At 35.0% G+C, this 22,723-nt stretch overlaps 2 protein-coding genes across 4 annotated transcripts in view; one reads left to right on the forward strand and one right to left on the reverse strand.

The window, feature by feature from the left end:
* Positions 1-22,723, forward strand: part of ADGRL4 (adhesion G protein-coupled receptor L4) — a 110,756-nt gene that overhangs the window by 60,905 nt on the left and 27,128 nt on the right. Inside the window, exons 4-13 of one of the 3 annotated variants that reach the window (XM_039221696.1) lie at positions 4,623-4,772; positions 5,298-5,368; positions 6,406-6,585; positions 6,697-6,880; positions 7,923-8,039; positions 13,045-13,250; positions 15,428-15,601; positions 17,226-17,429; positions 19,484-19,704; positions 19,828-19,894. In XM_039221696.1, the coding sequence (XP_039077627.1) occupies positions 4,623-4,772; positions 5,298-5,368; positions 6,406-6,585; positions 6,697-6,880; positions 7,923-8,039; positions 13,045-13,250; positions 15,428-15,601; positions 17,226-17,429; positions 19,484-19,704; positions 19,828-19,894 (1,574 nt within the window). The remainder of the gene's footprint in view (positions 1-4,622; positions 4,773-5,297; positions 5,369-6,405; positions 6,586-6,696; positions 6,881-7,922; positions 8,040-13,044; positions 13,251-15,427; positions 15,602-17,225; positions 17,430-19,483; positions 19,705-19,827; positions 19,895-22,723) is intronic. The other 2 variants (XM_039221698.1, XM_039221697.1) reach the window with 2 other exon arrangements.
* LOC120223520 (transcription factor BTF3-like) lies at positions 10,886-11,281 on the reverse strand. The gene has a single exon (XM_039221699.1). It carries the CDS (start codon positions 11,219-11,221, stop codon positions 10,886-10,888), a length of 336 nt encoding a protein of 111 aa, XP_039077630.1. The 5' UTR covers positions 11,222-11,281.

Consider the following 22,723-nt stretch of genomic DNA (forward strand, 5'->3'; position numbering starts at 1 on the left):
ACCTGATCCTAAAATTCACCATGTCTGGTGATCATAGTAATAAAGAACCTCTATAAATAGATAATGAAAACCTCCAATTCAGGGCAATAAATGACTCAAGCAAAATTCTTTACCTTTAGTCTATATTCAAATAGTATTGGCCACAGATAAGATAGTTTTGTTGCAAAAGGATTTGAGGAAGATTTAGCTTCCTGTATATTTGCTTTCCCTTGGAATTACAGTAAAACAGAATTTCAGATGCCTAGCCCCACAGGGACCTGATTCCAAATTCGCATTTCACAAATGAGAAAAAACAAGGCAGCCAAGAGGAAAGTGGCTCTCCCAAAGCCAAATGAATAGAACCTAAGAGCTTCAGGTTTACTAGGTGCTTAAGAGCAAGCATTTACAGCGTGTAATTTTTTATGTCGCATTCCCTTGGGTATGCCGATAATTTCAGATTTTTTTCTGGCCTTGGATAATATTAACATTCAGTTTTGTCTTCGTAAATTACTTTTAGTAATTGAACATTTTATCTTTTCTTCGCAATCTGTAAGTTAAACATTAGACAATTCAGTTATGGATGAAAATTATAAGAATCAAAACAATCATACGATCATGTTTTGAAAAAAGATTATGATAAAATACTGCTGGGTTGGCTCATTGTAGACATGAAAAACAAGCATAACCTCCCTAATGAAAAAGTACCAAGTGAATTTTTTGATGTGCAAAACAAGCGAACGATTGTTATGATGTGCTTATGTTTGGCAAAATCACCTTATTAGTATTAAGCCCAGTGTTAGGTTGGTGGTAGAGAAAGTGGATCAGTTATTAAATGTGGTATGCCAATTCTAGCCTGACTGAAATAATTACATAGTAGCAATTTAACTTTTATTAAGATGAGGTGGGGGTTCTTTTCCTCTTTTAGGTCTCTGGGGAGTACCAAGACATGGCTGTCTAATGAGACACTCGTTATCAATCTGTTTTCTCCAAACCTACATATTCACAGGACTCCTGCTAGTAAAACATGCAGTATGGATATAATCACTGGGGCTATTATATCTTGGGCACTACTTCAAAACACCTTCACATACATTTCCTCACTTGTTTTAAAAAAGAACTCTTTTGAAGTAAAAGGTGTTTTTATAGTATTACCCAAAATCATAAAACTAATGAGTATTATAAGCTAGTATTTGAGTTAAGATCTTCTTTTTTTTTTTTTTAATATTTTTATTTCTAGGAGAGAGAGACAGAGAGGCAGCATGAGCAGGGGAGGGTCAGAGAGAGAGGGAGACACAGACTCTGAAATAGGCTTCAGGCTCTGAGCTGGCAGTCAGCACAGAGCCCGATGTGGGGCTCGAACCCACTAACCGCAAGATCGAACCCACTAACCGCAAGATCATGACCTAAGCGAAAGTCGGACGCTTAACCGACTAAGCCACCCAGGCGCCCCTGAGTTAAGATCTTCTACAGGGCCTTTACCTGTAAGAAGAAGGACACATAGTGTTATTAGATCTCAGCTCATGAGGCCCTGCAAGAGAATGCTAGAAGTTAGTGTAAATCTTGCTGTAAAATAACAATCATGTTCATTTTGGTAAGCCAGTTGCATCTCATTTGGGCATGGCACTCTTTCAATTTGTTATGATTCTCTCTACAATACTAGGTAGCACAGGGCATAGCATGATATCCTGAAAAAGGTAGAGGTTTTTTGACTACTCCAGTACATAGCCAGTTGTAGTCACACACTCCATTACTAGGTAGCTTAGATTCAATAAACTCTACTACCAGTGTACAGAGTGAGAAGGATATCAAATTCAGCAAACCTCACTTCCACATTTTAGTAAATAAGTTACAAAATCAAAAATATTAAGCAAGAAACATATAAGCAATTTGGAAATCAGTCCTTTGATGGAATGATTAAGATTTGCAAAGCATTACTTTGGTAGGTTAATTAATATTTATTGTATAACATTCAGAGTCAGAATATAAAAATCTGCATAACGCTAATCTTGAATGCTTGTCTCCCAAGATACAACCTCCTTATTATTTTTAAGGATTATTATTTTGTCACTTGGTGAATTTAGAGGTTGAAATACCCTACAGGGCCCACGGCTGACATTCTGGGATAATAACTAGCAAAGTGAGGTGGTAGAAAGGCTTGAACTAGAGCAGAGGCCCCAGCAAGCACCACAGGCATGGAGGATGCACAGGGAAAAATGGAAACACAGTCAGCTATGAGCACCAAGATTATATATGCCTTTGTCCAAAATTCACAAGAGAGGGTAGAAATTGAGTTTGCAAAGGTTTGTATGTTGCTTAGACATTGGATTTGGGACAAATTTGCCAAGAAAATTGCACCTTTAAATGATTTTAAAATTAAGAGAAATCAACACCTCATTTCCTGTTAGCCCAAGAAGACATCTAAAATATGAAACATGGGTATGGGGCACATAAGTGGCTCAGTTGGTTAAGCATCTGACTTTTGCTCAGGTCATGATCTCATGGTTCATGAGTTCTAGCCCCACTTCAGCTCTGTGCTGACAGCTCAGAGCCTGGAGCCTCCTTTGGATTCTGTGTCTCCCTCTCTCTCTGCCCTTCCCCTGCTCACACACTTACTTTCTCTCTCTCTTTCTCTCTCAAAAATAAACATTAAGAAAATAAAAACATAAATTAAAATTAAACATGAAACATGGGCATTCAGAAAACAAAAGTTTCTTATTTCTGAAATAAATGGTTCTATTTATGATATCACATGGGTCTGTTCACATCTTCCCTGGGGTGTTATCCCCATTTGGATACAATGCATGCTACTTCTTCAGCCTTACTCCAGAAAATAATTACTCTTTAGTTTTCTTATATATTTTTTCTCACTTCATTGATTTCATGAAAAATAATAATGCTAGTCTTCACTTCCACCTGGCTTCTTTTCTTTACCCTAAATGCAATCCTTTAGTGGATGGTTCACCATTATCTTAAGAGTCAACTTGCTTTTGTTGGGGCGCCTGGGTGGCTCAGTTGGTTGAGCGTCCAACTTCAGCTCAGGTCATGATCTCACGGTTGGTGGGTTCGAGCCCCGCGTCGGGCTCTGTGCTGACAGCTCAGATCCTGGAGCCTGTTTCAGATTCTGTATCTCCCTCTCTCTCTGACCCTCCCCTGCTCACACTGTCTCTCTCTCTCTCTCAGAAATAAATAAAACATTTAAAAAAAAAAAAAAAAGAGTCAACTTGCTTTTGCTCATCCCCTACTTTATTTTCTGTCTTTGTGTGTGTGTGTGTGTGTGTGTGTGTGTGTGTGTGTAGAGTGACATTCTTTACACACATACACAGAAATGAGAGGAAGTCATTAAGGGAACCAGAACAATATTCCTGTTTCTTTAAAGGTAATATACTTGGGTCATACAGATTGTGAAGATACAGACTTGGCAGAAGAATAAGGAGTTTCCTATCCTTTTTTTTTTAGGGCTGTGAATTGTCTTCTTAAATCTAATACCATTGCCTTTCTAGCTAATGGAAATTTCTTTAAGAACTGCCGAGAGGCTTACTGTCAGTTCTAGTTTGGGGTGGTTCAATTTTTAATGGTATTCTGTGCCTTCATTACCTTTTGGAAGTGAGAAGTTAGGATCAGCTACTTTTAAGATAACTGGCTAGACGGTCTTTTAAATTGGACTGTGATCACTCCCCCTTTTCTGTGGAAAACAGTATTGTGGCACTCTGTTAGTTTTTTTTTTTAATCAAATTTTATACTTAAGATTACAGGCGCATTCATTAATCTAACATAGAGTATCTCTAAGATGTCAGAGCCAGGCTGGGAATACAAAAATCTTTGCATTAGTTTAAGGTAATGATCTGGACTCTTCAGTTCCTTGGAAGCCTTCCCTATTGGAACTCTGCCTACTGGCAGAGTATTTATACTGCATTTATAACTTCAAGACATATTTCACTGCAATATGTAAAATTTTAAATTAAGAATATAAATTATGTGAGTTTAAAACCTAACATTTTTATTGTGACTTTGATATATGGCTACTGAAAATCTAAGACTTAATTCTGCACAATTTGTTACTTTATCTATGATGACTGTGTATTAAGAATTGTAGTAAAATATAACGTGGACAAAAGTAATAAATAAGTTGTGGTAAGATTTAAGGGAGTTACATCACATATTCTGCTAATTTTTAGGATAACTTACATGCAAAAATGAAGCTTTGGAAAGAAAGTGAACTATTCTTTTTTATCCTGCAGATTACCCTAAACTGAGTTTACTGTAGTACTAGACAACAAAGAATTTTCAATGTATTTAAAAAATTGGCTCTTTATTAAATTAGGACTAAATGTTAAAATTGTCAATGACGGGAATTAATTTAACAGCTTTGGGGATGAATAATTCTATTCAGAAAATAATTCAAGAGTTTGGTTGGTCCATGAAAGACGGTTGTTAATGCACTTTCAAAATAGATTGGCCAAATCAGGGTTTTAAAAAAAATGATATGTGGCAAAGTTTGCTCTATCATTTTCCAAATGATGGGATTTTTCCGTGCTTTGTTGTAAAATTTGATATGAGATCACTAACTGTATCTATTATCGTATCAGCAAGGGGGCAACCGTATAAGCACTAAATAAAAAATTTAATTTTTTAAATATTTCCAGATATAGATGAGTGCAGTGGATCTGCTGCCTGTGGTGATCATGCGGTGTGTGAAAACGTGGACGGTGGGTATAACTGCTCCTGCAAGGAAGGTTATCAGACATCCACAGGAAAGTCACAGTTCGCGCCTAATGATGGCACTTACTGCCAAGGTAAATTATACTGCGAAATTTTATGTATGATCAGAGAACTATATAAAATATAATACCGCACAGTAGTGAAGTATGCAAAGCACTACATCTTCTAAGAAATGTGCCAGTATCCCTTTATCGTCTATAAAATGAAATAAGCAAAGGTGTTGCTTTATTTAGTGGAAGAAGTAGGCCATATGTTTCATGTAGTTAACATACTTTATACCATAGAGGGACTATATTCTTCCATTTTTCCATAAAATATTGTGTATTTTAATGAATAAAACTGAATAGATAAAAATAAATAAGAAAAAATAAATGAATGCAATGAAAATAAACACTGTGTATTTTATTACGAGTAAGATTTTTGAAATAATGAAAAGTAAATACATGTTAATGAATAAAAAAATGAACACAAAACTCAAGTGTTAGGAATGTGTTTTTAGTATTTAACTAAGGGAGCAAAATTATTAGAATTAATATAATCATCTGAGGAAAAAAGTGTTCTTAAAAACTTACTATGTAGTCTGTTTTCTTTTTCTACAGAAAATGTGAGGACAGACTGCCATCTAGATAATGCCTGTATTGCTGCAAATATTGATAAAATGTTAACAAAAGTAAGTAAACTAGTTGGATTAAGAATTTATTATATTTTGACATTTTAGTTTCAGTTAAAATCCTTCCTATATCACGTTTAAAAAAGATTAACAATCAGGGTGCCTGGGTGGCTCAGTCAGTTAAGTATCCAACTCGTGATTTCAACTCAGGTCATGATCTCATAGTTCATGAGATCAAGTACAGTATCAGGATCCATGCTGATAGCATGGAGCCTGCCTGGGACTCTCTCTGACACTCTCTCTTTGCCCCCTCCCCACACTAGCACTCTCCCTCTCTCTCTATCAAAATAAATAAACATTGGGAAAAAAAGGAATGACCAGTTGATCTTCTCGTAGAGTTTAAATTATTTACATATAGAGATTTAAATAATTTGTTTGAGGTATAGAAAGGAGCAATTTGAAAATCCCCAAAACACTGAAGACTTAGATATTTAACATATATTACTTTTTCACTATTAAGTATACTGGAATTTTTTTTTCTCAACATACAAATAAAGTTGATGAATAAAATAGTAAAATCACACTTTGACCCCAGGCCCATTCCCACATTCTAAGAAGACATAATGAATGCAACTAGATTTTGTACTTCAAAGGAAATATTTCAAAGAGTAAATAAAGTAGGACATTTACAAAATTATCATCATGTGATTGAAAATGTGACTCTCAACATGACTAACAATCAACTAAAAGCAAATTTCCAATATATCACATTATAAAGAATTTTCTCTGGTTGATTAAAATCTAATTCAAATTAAGTTATAGTTTATCATAGCTTTTAAAAGCTAATGTTTAAAAGTTATGGATTCAAGCATGCTGTTTCATTTCTAAAGTAATTTCTGTGCTTTTTTTTTTTTTTTTTTGCTAACCCTTTGTAAACAATTTCAAGTTTCAGTGCTGCGTGTTATGGTTTAGCTGTAGTCTGATAACTTACTAATATATAGCACAAGAAAAACAAACTTAGAATAAATATGACATTCTTGAAAAGCCCCAGTAGTATTCTAATTTGGTTTCTTTTCTCTGGACTCATTTTTATACAGATTAGACACATAAAAGAACCTGTGGCTTTGCTACAAGAAGTCTATAGAAATTCTGTGAAAGATCTTTCTCCAATGGATATAATTACATACATAGAAATATTAGCTGAATCACCCCCATTACTAGGTGACACGAATAGCACTAATTTAACCAAGGACAGTCTTGCTAATTCAACTCTTACTGTAAGTATTTAGAACTTTAACTCCATATAACTGAGCTTTAAACTTTTTTTACATCTGTGATTCATGTAAGATTCCAACATTTTAAAAGCACACTATTTTTTTTTTCAACAGGAATTTGTAAAAACTGTGAATAATTTTGTTCAAAAGGACACATTTATAGTTTGGGACAAGTTACCTACGAATCGTCGAAGAACTCATCTTACAAAACTGATGCATGCTACTGAACGGGCTACCTTAAGGATAGCTCAGAACTTCCAAAAGACCACTCAGTTCGATACTAATTCGAGTGATATAGGTAAGAACCTAAGGTCAATTTCAAAACAATAGTGTTTGCCAAACAAGCCATTCTAAAAAGGGAAAGAAAATATTTAAAATACTGCTAATTAAATTGCAGCCATTTAATCAATGCAAGAATGGATGACAATGCACATTATAAGAGCGATATGAATGAAGTATGAATTAAAAGGATGAATACCTAAACATTGCCTCCTTCCTGCCTTCTGCACCTCATCCTATTCCTGAACTATTTGGCATTTAAATGCTTAGAGTACAGTACTCCCTTGTCATTTTGAGTTAGTCATCCCAGGACTTCTTAGGATCTACCTTGGCCAAAGATAGTTCTAGACAGATTTTTTGATATGAAGCAATCAACCTAGCAAATTAGAATGTTTCCTGCTTCAGGCAATCTCATACTTAGAACATTCAGAATCTTGAATCAATTTGAAGATGCCTATAAAGTTGTTCTGAGGAAATGAAGTATATTTTCTGATAACCATTGCATTCATCTATATTACATTGTCTGGGTGACATCTTGCTGTATAGTAGTAGGTAAGCAAAAATGACTATCTCATATCACAACTTATCACTTGCTCAAAATTAAAGTAGCAAGTTTTATGACTGTACATAAGATCCTTGCATTTGTGTGATTTCTTGCATAAAAAAGGTGAACTACCCCAGGTAAGGAAATTATCACTCAAGAATTTAATTCAATCACTCCCCATATAGTAAATTATATTATAGATACCATCCTCTGAAACATTGTGGTAGCTTGTCTTTGATTTAGTAATAGCTCCCTTGTGTATATATTTTGTCTTTTATTTAATTCAATAAAGATTCAGTTTAACTATGAGTGCTATGGTGGAATCAAAAAGTTAAAACTTGAGTTAGATTTTTAAAATGTAAATTATAAGGTCCAAGCATGTTTAGAATCTGTTTGTTCTACCTGCCATAAAAAAGTTGAAATACAATAATGATGGATAACATTGTCCCTAACTAAACAAATAACATTGATTAAACTAATTTCAGAGAATTTATGATTTTCATGGTTTTTGTTTCAGCTCTCAAAGCTTTCTGTTTTGATTCAAATCATATGAAACATATTCATCCCCATATGAATGTAGATGGAGATTATATAAAGATATTTCCAAAGAGAAAAGCTGCCTATGATTCATATGGTAAGACTTTGATAGTCTTATATTCAATATGTCAGTGATTTGCAATAAATACTTATCATGCCTTTGATTGTATCATATGTACCCATGTGGTTTCTTATAGGAAATATTCGATGTTTCCATACAGAATATCTGTATTTGTACTTGAGATTTTCATTCCGATATAAATAATGGTGAGAATTTTAGCTGACAATATCTATACCTTCTTGTCTTATGCCCAGTCTCTAAAACTGTCTGATATTGTTGAAATTCTAATGAAATACATAAAGGAGCTGTCACTGTAATCCTTGTTTTGCAGCAGTCATAGGTGCTATAATTTGCATAGAATCTTTTTAACATTTCTTCTTCAGCAATCCTTCATATTCCTCACTGGGAGAGACTGAATTTGTGATTGTGTGAGGAAGACAAATAATGTTCAGAAAGACAGAAAGTTATTGTTTAGGCTTGGATTTCTTTCCCGCTTGTCATTTCTTGGTCTTTGTACAGTAAACTTCTCAACTGGCAGGATTTCTTAGGAGGGAATCAGAAAATGCCATTACTAGCGGGCAACTTGATAATTATCTAACTTAATTTTCTCATTTTATGGTCAATGGAACTAAGGCACAATGAAGTTAATGGATCTGTCTCCATGCACAACAAATAATACAGAACCAGTACTAGTAGGGAGAAAGTTAACAAAGAAATCACCCCTGACCAGCTCTTCCTTGTCATCGAACCAAAGGCAAGCAAGCAGCATCTGCTCCCTTAACGCAATGCACTTAGGAAAAAAGTCTCTGCAATAGAAGAATGGTCTTCATTTTCATACAGGTCACAGTACAGTACCTAGAGAAAGCATGAATTACAATAGATTCTCAAAGAATATGTGGGTGGTCCTAAATATAAATGAAAAGCATTTATAATAACACACATAGGGTTTCTTTTATAGACACCATTTCATAAATGGATGTGTCTTTATTTTTTTAACATTCTGCACATTCATTCTCAGAAGAATATCTTTTAAAAAATTTGTATAACACTAATATGGGATTTTTCCCTAATCTGGATATTGTCTTCTTCTTTTTTTCTTGTCATTTTTATATAATAGTAAGAAACAGAAGGCCACAAAACAAAACAAAAAAATAAGTAGGCCATACCTTGAACTCAAGGCTCTTACCCTATTTATTATATCATAGTCTAATTCACGAAGCACACCTATAATCTTTAGGAGCAAATCCAAAGACTGTGTTAAACTGTTGAAATTTCGAAAACAATTAAAAGGTGAGAATAAAGCCATCGACAATACTTATTATAGTGATAGATGATGAAATTGTCACGGAATGAATATCTCGAAGAGATCCTGTCTGAATGTATGATAGCTTTGTTATATTTGAAGATCATGCATGCTAACTCTGACACTTGAAAGAGACCATAATGTCAACTCTCAACAAAGCACAGGGAGAAAATTTTATTTCCTTAAGGGCTGTATCTTAAAAATAAGGGCAAGTCTAAGAAACTGATAAAACCTGCTTTGTGTTGTCTACGTGTGATGATTCATTACCGATAAAAATCCATTAGTAAAACACAAGCTTCTAGTTAAAATCTGCATACTGTCATTTATAGAAAAATAAGGGAGGTTTATGGAGAAACAGGGTAGATATTTAGTCTTTTTTATAGGCTGAATTTTAGTTCCTGTCGTTAGCAAATAAACCCTTCACGTACTGAATGAAGGTACATATCTGATAAAAGACTTAAAAGTTAGATCAGGCTGAGATTCAGTGAGAAATCATAAGAATTAGAAGAGGTTCAGATAAGGAGAATGGACAAATACTGAAATAATCCTCAGAACGGAGGTAACAAGGGATTTGGGAGCATTCTATGCAGCAAGAATCACATTTTACTCAAAGTCAAAAATTGATGTTAAATATTTTCCTAGAGAAAGGAAATGAATGATTAATAGATTTTAAAAATCCATCTTATCTTTTTGGGGCTTCATTTGGTTTTGGACCAACTCGTACTGCAACTTTTGAGAAGTCACTGTGACATGAACTGGTTCATCCACCAGACAGGGTCAAGTTGACCTAAAGGGTTTTCAGATCCTGCCTAGGCCCTGGTTCATCCACAACAAAGGCTGGAGTAGTTGCCATCACTCAGAGTCCTCATAATGTCATTAGCCAACCATGTGAGACTAACTTCATTTCTTTCTTTGATAGAAGTTTTCTTAAGCTGATAGTTCAGGAAAATACTCTTAGCTAATACACATAGATTTCAGCACCTCTTAGCGATGTTTCTTCTCTTGTGATACCTTTTTAGATATGACAGAAAACATGAATCATGATATACTTTGGCAATGTCTAGCTCACATAACCATAACAATATCCAAAAACATTATTCATTAGAGTGATATTATGATGTGGAACGACTTAGGTTTGTATCACAGTTCTTTGTTTTTTGGGTTTTTTAATTAACCTTGTTTCAAACTCTATTCCCAAGCTTCTTCAGTTTCATTAGCTCCAAAGAATGAATTGTGTATAAGCAAACAGTGAAAATAGCTGCAGCATCCAAGGGGCTCAGGCTTAAATACATTAGAGGTCTAGATTTTATCAGATCCATGAACAAAATTTTAAAAAACAGTCAATATAAAATACCGGCTCCCGGGGCACCTGGGTGGCTCAGTCTGCCTCTTGATTTTTGACTCAGGTCATGATCTCAAGGTTTGTGAGTCCGAGCCCCACATCAGGCTCTGGCAGTGCAGAGCCAGCTTGGAACTCTGTCTCCCTCTCTCTCTGCCCCTCCCCAACTTGCTCTCTCTCAAAATAAATAAAAATAAGCTTTAAAAAAAAAGATCAAAGCAGCAGCTCCCAGTAACTTCTTCAAGTTTTATCTTCTTCAGAAGTTGAATCAGTTTGGTTTGCTTCATTCTTGGTGGCCTCACCAAAGTTCTCCAGGAGATCTGGAACTTCATTCTCCTCCTCATCCTCTCCGGTAGAAAGTGGCGCTTCTCCAGCCACAGACTGTGTGTCCAGAGCTTCAGCCACTCTTCTTAAACTAGTCAGACTGTCTGCACTGAGTTGGTTTAACACACCGGGTAGGATTTCTGTCCGCTGCTTCGTCTCCGCATGGCCTGTGATGGTGAAAGGGTCTGCTGCCAGGGATGCCCGGACTTTAGGCATATTGAAGTGGACCACTGTTCCTTGATTTGTGAACATATTCACTTCTTCAGCACCAGAGGTATTGTTTTCCCTGAATTTCTTTAAGGAGAACTGAAGTTGTTTTTTTTTTTTTATCACCTGCTGTTGCCCTTTAAGCAAGCGGTTCTTTCAGCAAGCAGCAACCTCTTGCTTGTGAACCACCTTCTTTAAGCAAGCAGTTCTCCTAGTGCACAGTTGGGCAGTTTGGCAAGTTTTTCCTGGTTCATGATAGTTTCTTTCATCTTGTTGGGGTGGAAACGGGACAGCGTTGAGGGTCTAGCCTTGGCAGTGTGGGGTCTTGGGAAGACAAACTGAGATTAGGTGCACACACGCGGTGATGCAAGATGGTAGCTGGAGGGCACAGTTCTTAGGGATTTTAATGATGTAATCAACATTCATATTTATGGTTTTGATTGACTGATGCCTGTCACATTATTTGCTGGTGTCACAAATTTGAGGGAACCAATATAGAGTTCATTGTAAGTTGTCCCAGTAACCTAAAGCAAATATGTAATGTTCCTAGTTAATAAATGTAACAATAGTCATATTACCCTAGTACGTTAAATTTTACAGAAGACTCATGTGGTATTTAATTATTCTGCATGTTAGCTTTGTAAGTAGCTAGGGTGAGTATTACTATTATCATTTTATAAGTGAGGAAGCTGAAGTTCAGAGCAGTTTATCCATAGCCACACAAGTTGGAGCAATGACTGAAACCAGAACTTTTAATTCTGAGAGTAAATTCAGAATGCAAAGTTCTGAACTTAGTGTCCATTATTCTGTGCAACAAATAGCAGAAGTGTATCATCTAAGTGGCAAGAGAAATTTTTAAAAGATAATAGATCTAGATTTTGAGTTGTTCACACACTTATTATCAGTAGTAATGAACTGCTTCAAAACCCAAGACAATTTGAGATCCATTAATATAGGTGTAGTGTTGGGGCGCCTGGGTGGCTCAGTCGGTTAAGTGCCAGACTTTGGCTCAGGTCATGATCTCACGGTTTGTGGGTTTGAGCCCCACATCAGGCTCTGTGCTGACAGCTAGCTCAGAGCCTGGAGCCTGCTTCAGATTCTGTGTCTCCCTCTCTCTCTCTGACCCTCCTCTGCTCACGGTGTCTCTCTCTCTCCCTTTCTCTCTCTCTCTGAAATAAATAAAAACATTAATTTTTTTAAAAATATAAGTGTAATGTCTAGGCTAAGGGGAAAATAGTCACATGATATTCTGTACTAATAAGGTTGCATTTCTAGTACTGGGTTTTACGTGGATCTACTGCATTTGGAGAATGTCAAGGGGCACAGATAAATGGCTGCCTGGCAAGGCAATAAGTTTCCTGTCTTGAGACTGCATAACTATATGTCATCAATATTAAGTAGGAAACATCTCAGTGGGCATGAGCTGGAACTCAGTGGCATCTGACAGCTTGTTTAATTCTAAACTTCCTGAATACTCTAAGTCAGTGATAATTTTCTTCCACTGTCTTTCTAATTCCTATATTTGCATAGCAAAGATAAAAAATTTTATTTTTTAAGCGAATACATTTCACACCTGTATTCTTAGGAGTTGGATATGCATTTATCTAGGACTGTTTTTCTTCTAAATATAGCTTGTGCAATGGGGTGCTATAGTCCCGTGATAATTTCAGAGTCGTAGAGGTCAGAGACTATGTCTTAATATGATTTGATTATATAGACATGACCTTATTATGACCCACATATTAGTGTCTAGGTATTTATATGACTGCCTTTGAATAAAAATTTTGATGGTTAAGTTCTTATGTTTAAGAGCTTAAATATATATATTTTTATAAGAATTTCACTAAATGCACTTATCTGATTGATAGGCAATGTTGCAGTTGCATTTTTATATTATAAGAGTATTGGTCCCTTGTTTTCATCATCTGACAACTTCTTATTGGAACCTCAAAGTTATGATAATTCTGAAGAGGAAGAAAGAGTCATTTCTTCAGTGATTTCCGTCTCTATTAGCTCGAACCCACCCACACTGTATGAACTTGAAAAAATCACATTTACATTAAGTCACGTAAAGGTAAGCTTGTTTTACTGGTGACTTTTGGTGATGATTGTGAAACATTGGGAGAAGTGAACATTTTTATTGTGTCACCTTAATTATATGTGAATTCTTAAGTTTAAAAGTTGAAATAAAAGAGTAAAGTAGTTTCAACTCAATTTTCTGTAAAATAAGTTTTTACTTTCAGTGCTCTGTAAACTTTCTAAGAAATATCAAGGAATTTTACACATTTGATTCTCTGAAATTAAGCTCTATTTTAGTTTTATTTTTAGTTACATCATTCATTTTGGAAGTCTCTGTACCTTTTATGCATGGGTTACAAAAATGTATCAGAGTCAGAGAGATAAATGTCTTTTGGGTAATGACAGAGGTGTTTGATTAATAATTGCCATTTGAGATAATATTTGCTGCAGGGATTTAGATGCTGATTAAAATAAAATCACAGAGAAGTTTACAATATTTCATAAAGAAATTAGCTGAGACCATTTTACCCTTTTATTGTTATTCTAAATCGTTTTCAAGCTCCTATGTAATTAAAACTCTAATATAATAAACATTAGAAAAACTATTTAGTTTTTTCATATATCTAAAAATGAATGAGTTGATGGTTTTTTTAAAGTTGATGGTTTCCTGGACTTCCAATAGAACTTCAGTCCTAGTACCTGAATAAAGTACCTTTAATGATCCATTTGGAGAGCCTTGTAACTGGACAGTTGTATTTGCATGTTTATGGGATTAAAAGAACATATATGCTTACACACCATATAAATGTGTCACTTTAACTAAAGACATCTAACATAGAAAGAAACTAAAAGTATAGAAAATACAAGAGAATAGTAGCTCAAACCTAAACATGTGTAGACATTATGTTCAGTGTAAAAGAAGGTGTGAAATGTTCTAAGAATGGAAATGAAACTTAAATATTTTCAGATGCTGAATGACCTTTTGCCACTAGAAAAAAACATTGTTCTTTCACTTAGTCTGATAGTTTTTCTGCAGTTTCTACTAGTAGAATATTTTGGCAGCTGAAGAGATGCCGAGGACAGCCCAGTTCACCAATCTCTGACACAATGACAAAACAAAACACAACACACATTTAAATAAAAATTCCTCACCAAAATTAATGGGAAAATTGATTGTCCTTAATCTTCCTCTGTGTTCAAATCTTCTATCCATTCAACCTAATGATCACTATGAAATTTTATCACTTTCTTTAGACAACACACATAGTAATTCATGGTTTCCCTCTTTCTAAGAATAAAATTTGGATCCTATCTTTTTCCTAAAATAATAGAAGCTATCTCCTAGATAACCCCTTCAGTTTCTGATTCCCTGATAATTTATTTGCAATTTTATCAATTAATATATACTTCTCCATTACCTCAAAGAAATATTAAAAGTAGTTGTCATAATAATATTATGCTGTGCTTACTTAATATAAATATATGGTTAAGAGAATCTATTTATTAAACAGCCATCCTGTAGTCTATGAGATCAGACCCTATCTATGATCTTGTCTTCAACTGCTCTTTATCTCGTTCACTCTACCCTAACTACCCTGTCTTCTGGATGCTTCTGGAAGATTCCTATTCAGTCTCAACTCAGAACTTTTTCATTTTCCATTCCAACTGGAACTTCTGTTCCCAGGTCTTTGGGGTTTACTCTCTCTAACTTCATTGAGGTATTTACTTTAACATCATCTCCTAAGAAGTCCTCAGACCCACATCAACCCAACCTCTTTTCCCTTTCTTTGGTTTATTTTTCTTGTTTAATCATTTCTCATCTCATGAGAATATAAAATCAACAATGCAAATACTTTTCCTGTTTTGTTCAGTATTATATTTTTAGTACTTGGGTCAATGACTAAGATCTAGTATATACCCAATAAACTTTTATTAATTAAAGATTGCATGATAATTATGTAACATGAACTATTCTAAATGATCTCTTTTGATAATTAGTAATTCTCACAACAACTTCTGTGACATGGAAATTGATAAAATATAGCATTGTTGCAGTAACTTCAATCATCCACAAAACAGTGGCATTCATTTATTAGCATTGATTTTATACTTGGCGTTTTAGGCATGGTGTTAACTATATTGACATACAAAATAGTATATTAAATATGGCAAATGTGATACTAGATGTATATTTTTTCTCTTTTTTCCATTAGTAAAATGTCTCTTTTTCAGACCACAGATAACTATAGGAGTCAGTGTGCATTTTGGAACTACTCTTCTGACACCATGAATGGTAGTTGGTCTTCAGAGGGCTGTGAGCTGACACACTCAAATGACACCCATACCTCATGCCACTGTAACCACCTGACACATTTTGCAATTTTGATGTCTTCTGGTCCTTCCATCGTAAGACAATTTTCCATTTCATATTTATAAACCTGCCAATTTTCTTCTTTTTTCTTGATTATGTCAGTAAAGAGAATAAATTATGTTTCTTTAGGTGTAAATATCATATTTAGTTAATTGATAAAGCCCCAGCATTATCCTTTTTAATCTTTGGGGTTTTTTTGTTTTTTTTTTTTAATTTTTTAATGTTTTATTTATTTCTGAGAGAGAGAGAGAGAGACTGTGAGCAGGGGAGGGTCAGAGAGAGAGGGAGACACAGAATCTGAAACAGGCTCCAGGCTCTGAGCTAGCTGTCAGCACAGAGCCCAACGCGGGGCTCAAACCCACTAACCGTAAGACCATGACCTGAGCCGAAGTTGAACGCTTAACCGACTGAGCCACCTAGGCGCCCCTAATCTTTGCTTTCTTACCTGTAATAACCTAAAAATGTCTAGCACTTTTCTAGTCTATAATAGCTAGAAGATTGTGTGTTAAATATATATCCATTGACTCTTCTGTTGCTTTAGATGGGGGGAAAGAGGTCAAAGGGTGATGGGCATTGAGGAGGGCACTTATTTGGATAAGCACTGGGTGTTGTATGTAAGCTATGAACCATGGGAATCTACCCCAAAAAGCAAGAGCACATATTACACACTATATGTTAGCCAATTTGACAATAAATTATATTATAAATAAATACGACATGAAAAAAACCCACTTATACATTTTAATGTATTATGGTTTTAAGGGCATTTGCTTTTGTCTTGAAAGTTTATTTTTATTGATTACAAATTAGGTAAAAATATTGGATACCTGGTCAATAAGTATTAGCATTTTTATAACCAATACAATGTTTTAATATTGTAGAACCCTACAAGATTTTTAAACATGAAAAATCTATAGTGAATAGCTTCTTGCTATGTATTGTATATCATTAATATATTTCTTATACATTATATAATTGATTTTATATCTCTGTATCATAATCTTTGCTAAGTATCAGATTAGTTTCCATGTCTACTGAGAATCCATCTAAAGTGGCCAGATAGACCTATCTCACCATAACATTAGTCATAAAGACTTTTTTCCCTGAGTGTTAAGTGAGAAAAGAAGCCTCTACTCTGTGTGTAAAATATAAATATTCATCTGGTTAGAATAAGACCAACTTTTCCATTTCAGTCTTTCAACTTTACTATTTTGATGTTCTATATATTCAGCATTTCTCATACCTTTGTTTAATGTGTTTTAGATGAATTGCTGCATAGAAATAAGACTTATTAATACCATTGATAAATCTGTTTTAATTAACCATGTTCATATTACAATAATGAATTGCCTTTCTAATATTATGAAACTGATGACAATAACATTGTTAAACCATATACTAATATGTACTATGCCCAGAAAAAAATATCACTAATTACAGAACTTTTAAAGTGCTACATGATTCATATCAGTTTTCTCTGAATATTGAGCGTTTTCAAAGGTACAAAATTTTTCTCATCTAAATGCACATTTGTACTTTTACATTTTATGAACATTTTGATTAATGTTTCTCCAAAAAAGGAAGTTCATTATATGTTGTAGTTCCTTTGACAAGTTACTGAGTTATTCTCTTAACAGCTTTATTATTATTTTCCCTTAGGGTATTAAAGATTATAATATTCTTACAAGGATCACTCAACTAGGAATAATTATTTCATTGATTTGCCTTGCCATATGCATTTTTACCTTCTGGTTCTTCAGTGAAATTCAAAGCACCAGAACAACAATTCACAAAAATCTCTGCTGTAACCTATTCCTTGCTGAACTTGTTTTTTTGGTTGGGATCAATACAAATACTAATAAGGTATGTAGATCTCTCTTCTCTATTTTTATTTCCTAAAATTTTTCTTTCCTAAATATACATGTTACAGAATCATGAATTATAATTAAGAGCTTAATGAGCAAACATACTATATATTTTGTTCCTAAGTCTTTTCTAAGTTTGCTAATGTTAATGTAACTAAAACCTGCACAGTGTCCCTTGTTAGGATGAACCTTTGGGACAAGTGAAAACTTTGCTACAAACTAAAGACATAACCTTTTTTTTGGTTGGTTATTTGTTTTGTTGTGTTTTTACATGGGCATTAAACAAAGGAAGAAGGGACAGAGTGAGAATTGGAAATAAAAGGTTTATCTTAATATAGAGACGAAACAGAAAAGAAGCTGGGTTCCTAGGCTGAACTATGACAAATAGGCTCTACTTGGTCATTGCGCTTTCCTAACAATCAGTTTCCCTCCATTATTGATCTGGGGCCTTAAAGTTTCTATACTGTGTCAGTGTGGGTGCTCCTAGAGGCAGGCATTAAAATGGAATTAAACATGCATTAAATAAATTAGGCAGAATGGCTGAGAGATACTGGGAAGAGAGAGACTGGAAAGTCATCAGACCAAGATGCAAGTCTGACCCTGAGTAAAGGAAAGAAGGAAGGAAGGGCAAGTAGGTGGAAGTGTTTCACACAGCAGTGCCCTTTTCAGGAATATTCAGCACAGTTGTCAAGGAGTCCTTTGAGAAGTCCTTGTGTCTCAAGAAGAGGAAGGTCTTAGTGGCAGCAGCCTGTGAGATACATGAACTTGGCAATGCCTTTTCTAGTGCAGCCTTTTCTAGGTCAGTTGCCCTCCCTGCAGGTGGAGATCGGAGAAGTGCATTCTCATGGCCACAAAACATTAAAATGTCTCCATATTACCATCCTTGTTAGAAGCCTTTTGAGTACTGACACGAACCCCTAGGCATCAAGGTTTTCTTCTAAAGTAGATACCACCAAACATCTATTTTAAATACGATACACTAGACTGTAAACTTCGTAACTGTTTTGTTGTTGTTGTTGTTGTTGTTGTTGTTGTTGTTGTTGTTGTTGTTTTGCAGTGGTCCTCCTAACAGCCGCCAATTTTATATACCACCCACTCTCCTCTGATGCCTATTTTTCCTTTGGTTTCATCCCCATATTATCCTTACCCAACAACTGTTCCTTAGAGTGTTTATTTTCAATTCTGTTTCACCTATCAAGTTCTTCCCATTTCCAAGCCATATTTCAATCTCAATTCCTCACTAACGTAGTTCCCAAATTTTAATTACCAGTGATCTCTCTGTTCTCAACCTTATATGGTACCCCCTAATATATTTTAGTATATAATCTCATTATGCTTGGATTATACTCCTTTTTATTAAGTGCAATAGGTAGGTAAGTATGAATTATGTTCCCTTTCCGGCAATAGATACTGTTAGTTCCACTAATACAAAAGAGTGTAACTACTTCTTTTTCTATTATTTCTTCTAAGCCTAACTCCAGTTCTCTTTGTAGAGTAAATACTAATAAATAATATTTAACTGAAATCCATCTCAAGTTTACCTAATAATCTTACAACTGACAGTGATTCCATAATCAATGTTTTTTGTAAAATATATTATCCATTCATTGTCCCTTTTGTAAATTCAATGTTTGCCACAATAATCAAGATATTTACTACATTTCATTTAGCCTGGTATTAGCAATAATTTTCATTCCTTGGCCATGAGTAAAATTAATGAGAGGAAAAGCATTTCCAAAACAGAAATCAACTTAAATCATAACACAGATACCACGTTTTACCTGCGATGTAGCCACAACCGAACCCATAATATAAGTGTATAAAAGTGTAGCTTTCTGGACAAGAATGGCCACTCAGTTCTATCACAGGATTGCTCACATTAAAGTTCACCTGGAAGTGGTACATCTTAAAAAACTGGCACTTGATGAGGACATTTTCACGTGATCAAGCATTCTATCAAGTGGCATAATTTATGGAGAAAGTCAGGATGTTATGTTATGCTTGTGTTAAAGCAAACACTGCTTAAGGTTCTTTTCTTTCTTTGGTTTCTAGCTCTTCTGTTCAATCATTGCGGGGCTGCTGCATTACTTCTTTTTAGCTGCCTTTGCCTGGATGTGCATTGAAGGCATACACCTCTATCTCATTGTTGTGGGCGTCATCTACAACAAGGGATTTTTGCACAAGAATTTTTATATCTTTGGCTATCTCAGCCCAGCGGTGGTAGTTGCATTTTCAGCATCACTAGGATATAGATATTACGGCACCACCAAAGTGTAAGTTAAAATGATCTCATACGTGTTTGCAATGCAACTCTGAATATGCTTTGTGTATCATTGAAAATGTTGTTTTGTGAAGTACATACAAACGTATTTATAGATTTATTGTTTACTTTTCAGATGTTGGCTTAGCACAGAAAACAACTTTATTTGGAGTTTTATAGGACCAGCATGTCTAATCATTCTTGTACGTATATTTAAAATTGGTTCAGGGGCACCTGGGTGGCTTAGTCAGTTAAGCGTCCGACTTTCGCTTAGGTCATGATCTCGCGGTTTGTGGGTTCGAGCCCCGCGTTGGGCTCTGTGCTGACTGCCAGCTCAGAGCTTGGAGCCTGTTTCAGAGTCTGTGACTCCCTCTGTCTCTGACCCTTCCCTGCTCATGCTGTCTCTCTCTCTCTTCTAGAAATAAATAAAACATTTAAAAAAAATTAAAAAAATAATAAAATTGGTTCAAATTCCAAACAGTGATGATTAAAATTCTCCGCAATCGGGCATTACTCTGAGGGAAAACAATAATTTTGAGCACTTTACAGTATATACTTTTTTTTTTAACATTTTACACATATTGCGTCAATATTGAGAAAAAATATATATATATATACATCTCAAATTCAGAGGCATTAAAATTCATCTGCCTCTTTTGGAGGAGAATATTTTTTTTTCATAACAGAAAAGCACTACTTATCAGTAGTGTCTCAGCACACTTCAGTACTGAGAGTTTGCCAACCAGCTGATAATCTGGCCTTTCAGATGTTTCCGTGATTTAATCTTTTATCAGTGATCAGTGATCTCTGAAGATGAGACTGTCATCTTTATAGTTTCATCATCTGTATGTACCCTGTCATCAAGAGAGTGATTTTAAACTAAATTGCGACGTCAGAGACAAGAACCTACTATTTCTCTTGAGCAGACAAGTCATATACTGATAGTCCCATTTCAGTGAGGAAGAGGCCTTTTAATTTGTATTGGACGTGGTTTTTCAAACCTACAAATTTGGCGAGTGTCATGTGATCCTTTCTAAATAAAGACATTTTTAGATGTCTCAGGTGCATTTCTAAGCACTGTAAATTTTCAAAGCCATTCTGAATATAATAGTCTGTCAATGAGTCTGGGAGAGCTGACAAGGCTCTAGAATAGAGTGAATTGTCGGTGGAGGAGCCCTAACAGTATTTTGGACAACTCTGTCACCTACGTTTTGACCATAAGCTAGCTATCCTTTTTGAATTTTTTTTTTCTCTCACTCTTTCCCCTTGTGTTTTTACGCTTGTAAGAAAGATGCTAAAGGGAGAAAGACTTGAAATGTAAAACAGAGAGTTTCATCAGTGTTTATTTTTTAACGGTGTAGGGGAAACAGAGTACCTTCAGAGGCGATATTTCCTAATCACCACAGAAAATTATTTCTAATTTTCAGTCATCCTAGTAATATAACAAGAAATCATTGGCTAGATTTCAGCTAACATAATTTCATTGTTTATTGTAATTTCAAAATTTTCAACCCTCAGGAGAATATAGACTCCATGCTGTTCCTTTCCCATATTTTCATGCATTGCCCTGATAGGAAGGAGTGTTTTGTATAAGCACACTCCCTGTAAATTCTGATTTTACTGATTCCCTCTCTATAGAATGGACCATCTCTAGTACTGTTTTGTGTAAGTGAAAGTTGTTTGGATAAGTAATTCTTCTAATTAAGGCAAAAAGTAGTGAGCTAGAAATGATAGTGAAAACCAGAAAAATAGGAGTATTTTGCTCTTAAATAAGAAATGGAAAGTGTTCCTGAAATTGTTTTTTACTTTTGCTTATGTAAGGGAAAAGATAACTTTGAATCATCTTAAAGTCCAGAGACTTTAGATGGGCTTATCTAAAAATGAGTCCTGCAAACTTTCCTAGAAGCCTAAATGAATAACGTCACACTGTCCTAGGCTGGAATTAATGAACCAATTTATCTTCCATATTTTCAGTAGGATAATCATTCCATTTAACCAGAGGGTCAGGCTACTTAAGAAATGGATGAGGCATCTCAGCTTTACTCTAAAACTGAATAATGTTTATCTTCTTTGATATCTTTAAAAGCAGCAGAAATTCCTTAAATAATTGCTGAATTGAAGTGAGTTCATTTATTCTTGCTATTCCCAGTTTTCCGGGCTAATACCAGCTAAGTATTATCTTTGTTGTTGTTGTTGCTATTGTTTGTTATAATTGTTTTATTCAGCTGTATGTTGTTGTAATTGTTATTATCCTGCTATATGGCACAGTGTTAAGTGAAACACATCCTGTTGTCCCAGAATAGTATACAATCTAGTTCAGAGATAAAGTAGAAGGAATATAGGGAACCAAACATCTGAAAAGGAGCCACTAACAATTTGGGCCTGACACTTCCCATGGGTCTGTTAAGGAGTCAGAAAGACCAGCTGTAGCCCAGTAAGAGGACTGGAGATAAGGGTTCTGGGGGTAGTGTCTTAGAATTGGGAGTCCTTGGCCTTTGGAGGAATGCAATGTTCTTTTTGAAAAGTTTTTGCTTTTGCTGCCAATTAAAAAAAAGTTAAGTGCCCCACCCCCTATTTTGAAGACAAGTTGTGGATGAGTACTCCAAAAGTTTGCAGAATGGAATCAGAAATAACAGTAAGAGTAAAATTATCATTCTGATCCCAGATTGAATGCCAGCATAACTGGATTTTCATGTCTCCTTGATATATAAGAGCAGAGTATAATGATCCAGTATCTATGAGAGCTTGACATATGTCCCCTAATTTTGGGCCAAATCTGAACATAGAGACTAGACCTGCTTTTTTCAGAGTTTCCTGAAAGCTGAGTGCTTACCAGAGTAGCCTTTGACATCAAGGGTGGAAAGGATTATTATGTAGCATGCTTAGGAATAAAAGGATGAAGGAACATATACAACTTCAGCTATGCTATATACACAGGAAACTTACAGAAGTGGACAAAAGTTGTAAGACTGCCCAGAAAGTTGCCAGGTCAAAGTGAAGTTATGCACAACTCAGAGAATGGGTTGAAGAAA

Source organism: Hyaena hyaena, unplaced genomic scaffold (assembly GCF_003009895.1).
Source record: "Hyaena hyaena isolate Hyena2069 unplaced genomic scaffold, ASM300989v1 scaffold_1000, whole genome shotgun sequence".
Lineage (NCBI taxonomy): Eukaryota > Metazoa > Chordata > Mammalia > Carnivora > Hyaenidae > Hyaena > Hyaena hyaena.

Coding starts and splice junctions, on each gene's coding strand:
- LOC120223520 (XM_039221699.1), bottom strand. CDS start 11,221: ATGTTCACAAATCAAGGAACAGTGGTCCACTTCAATATGCCTAAAGTC.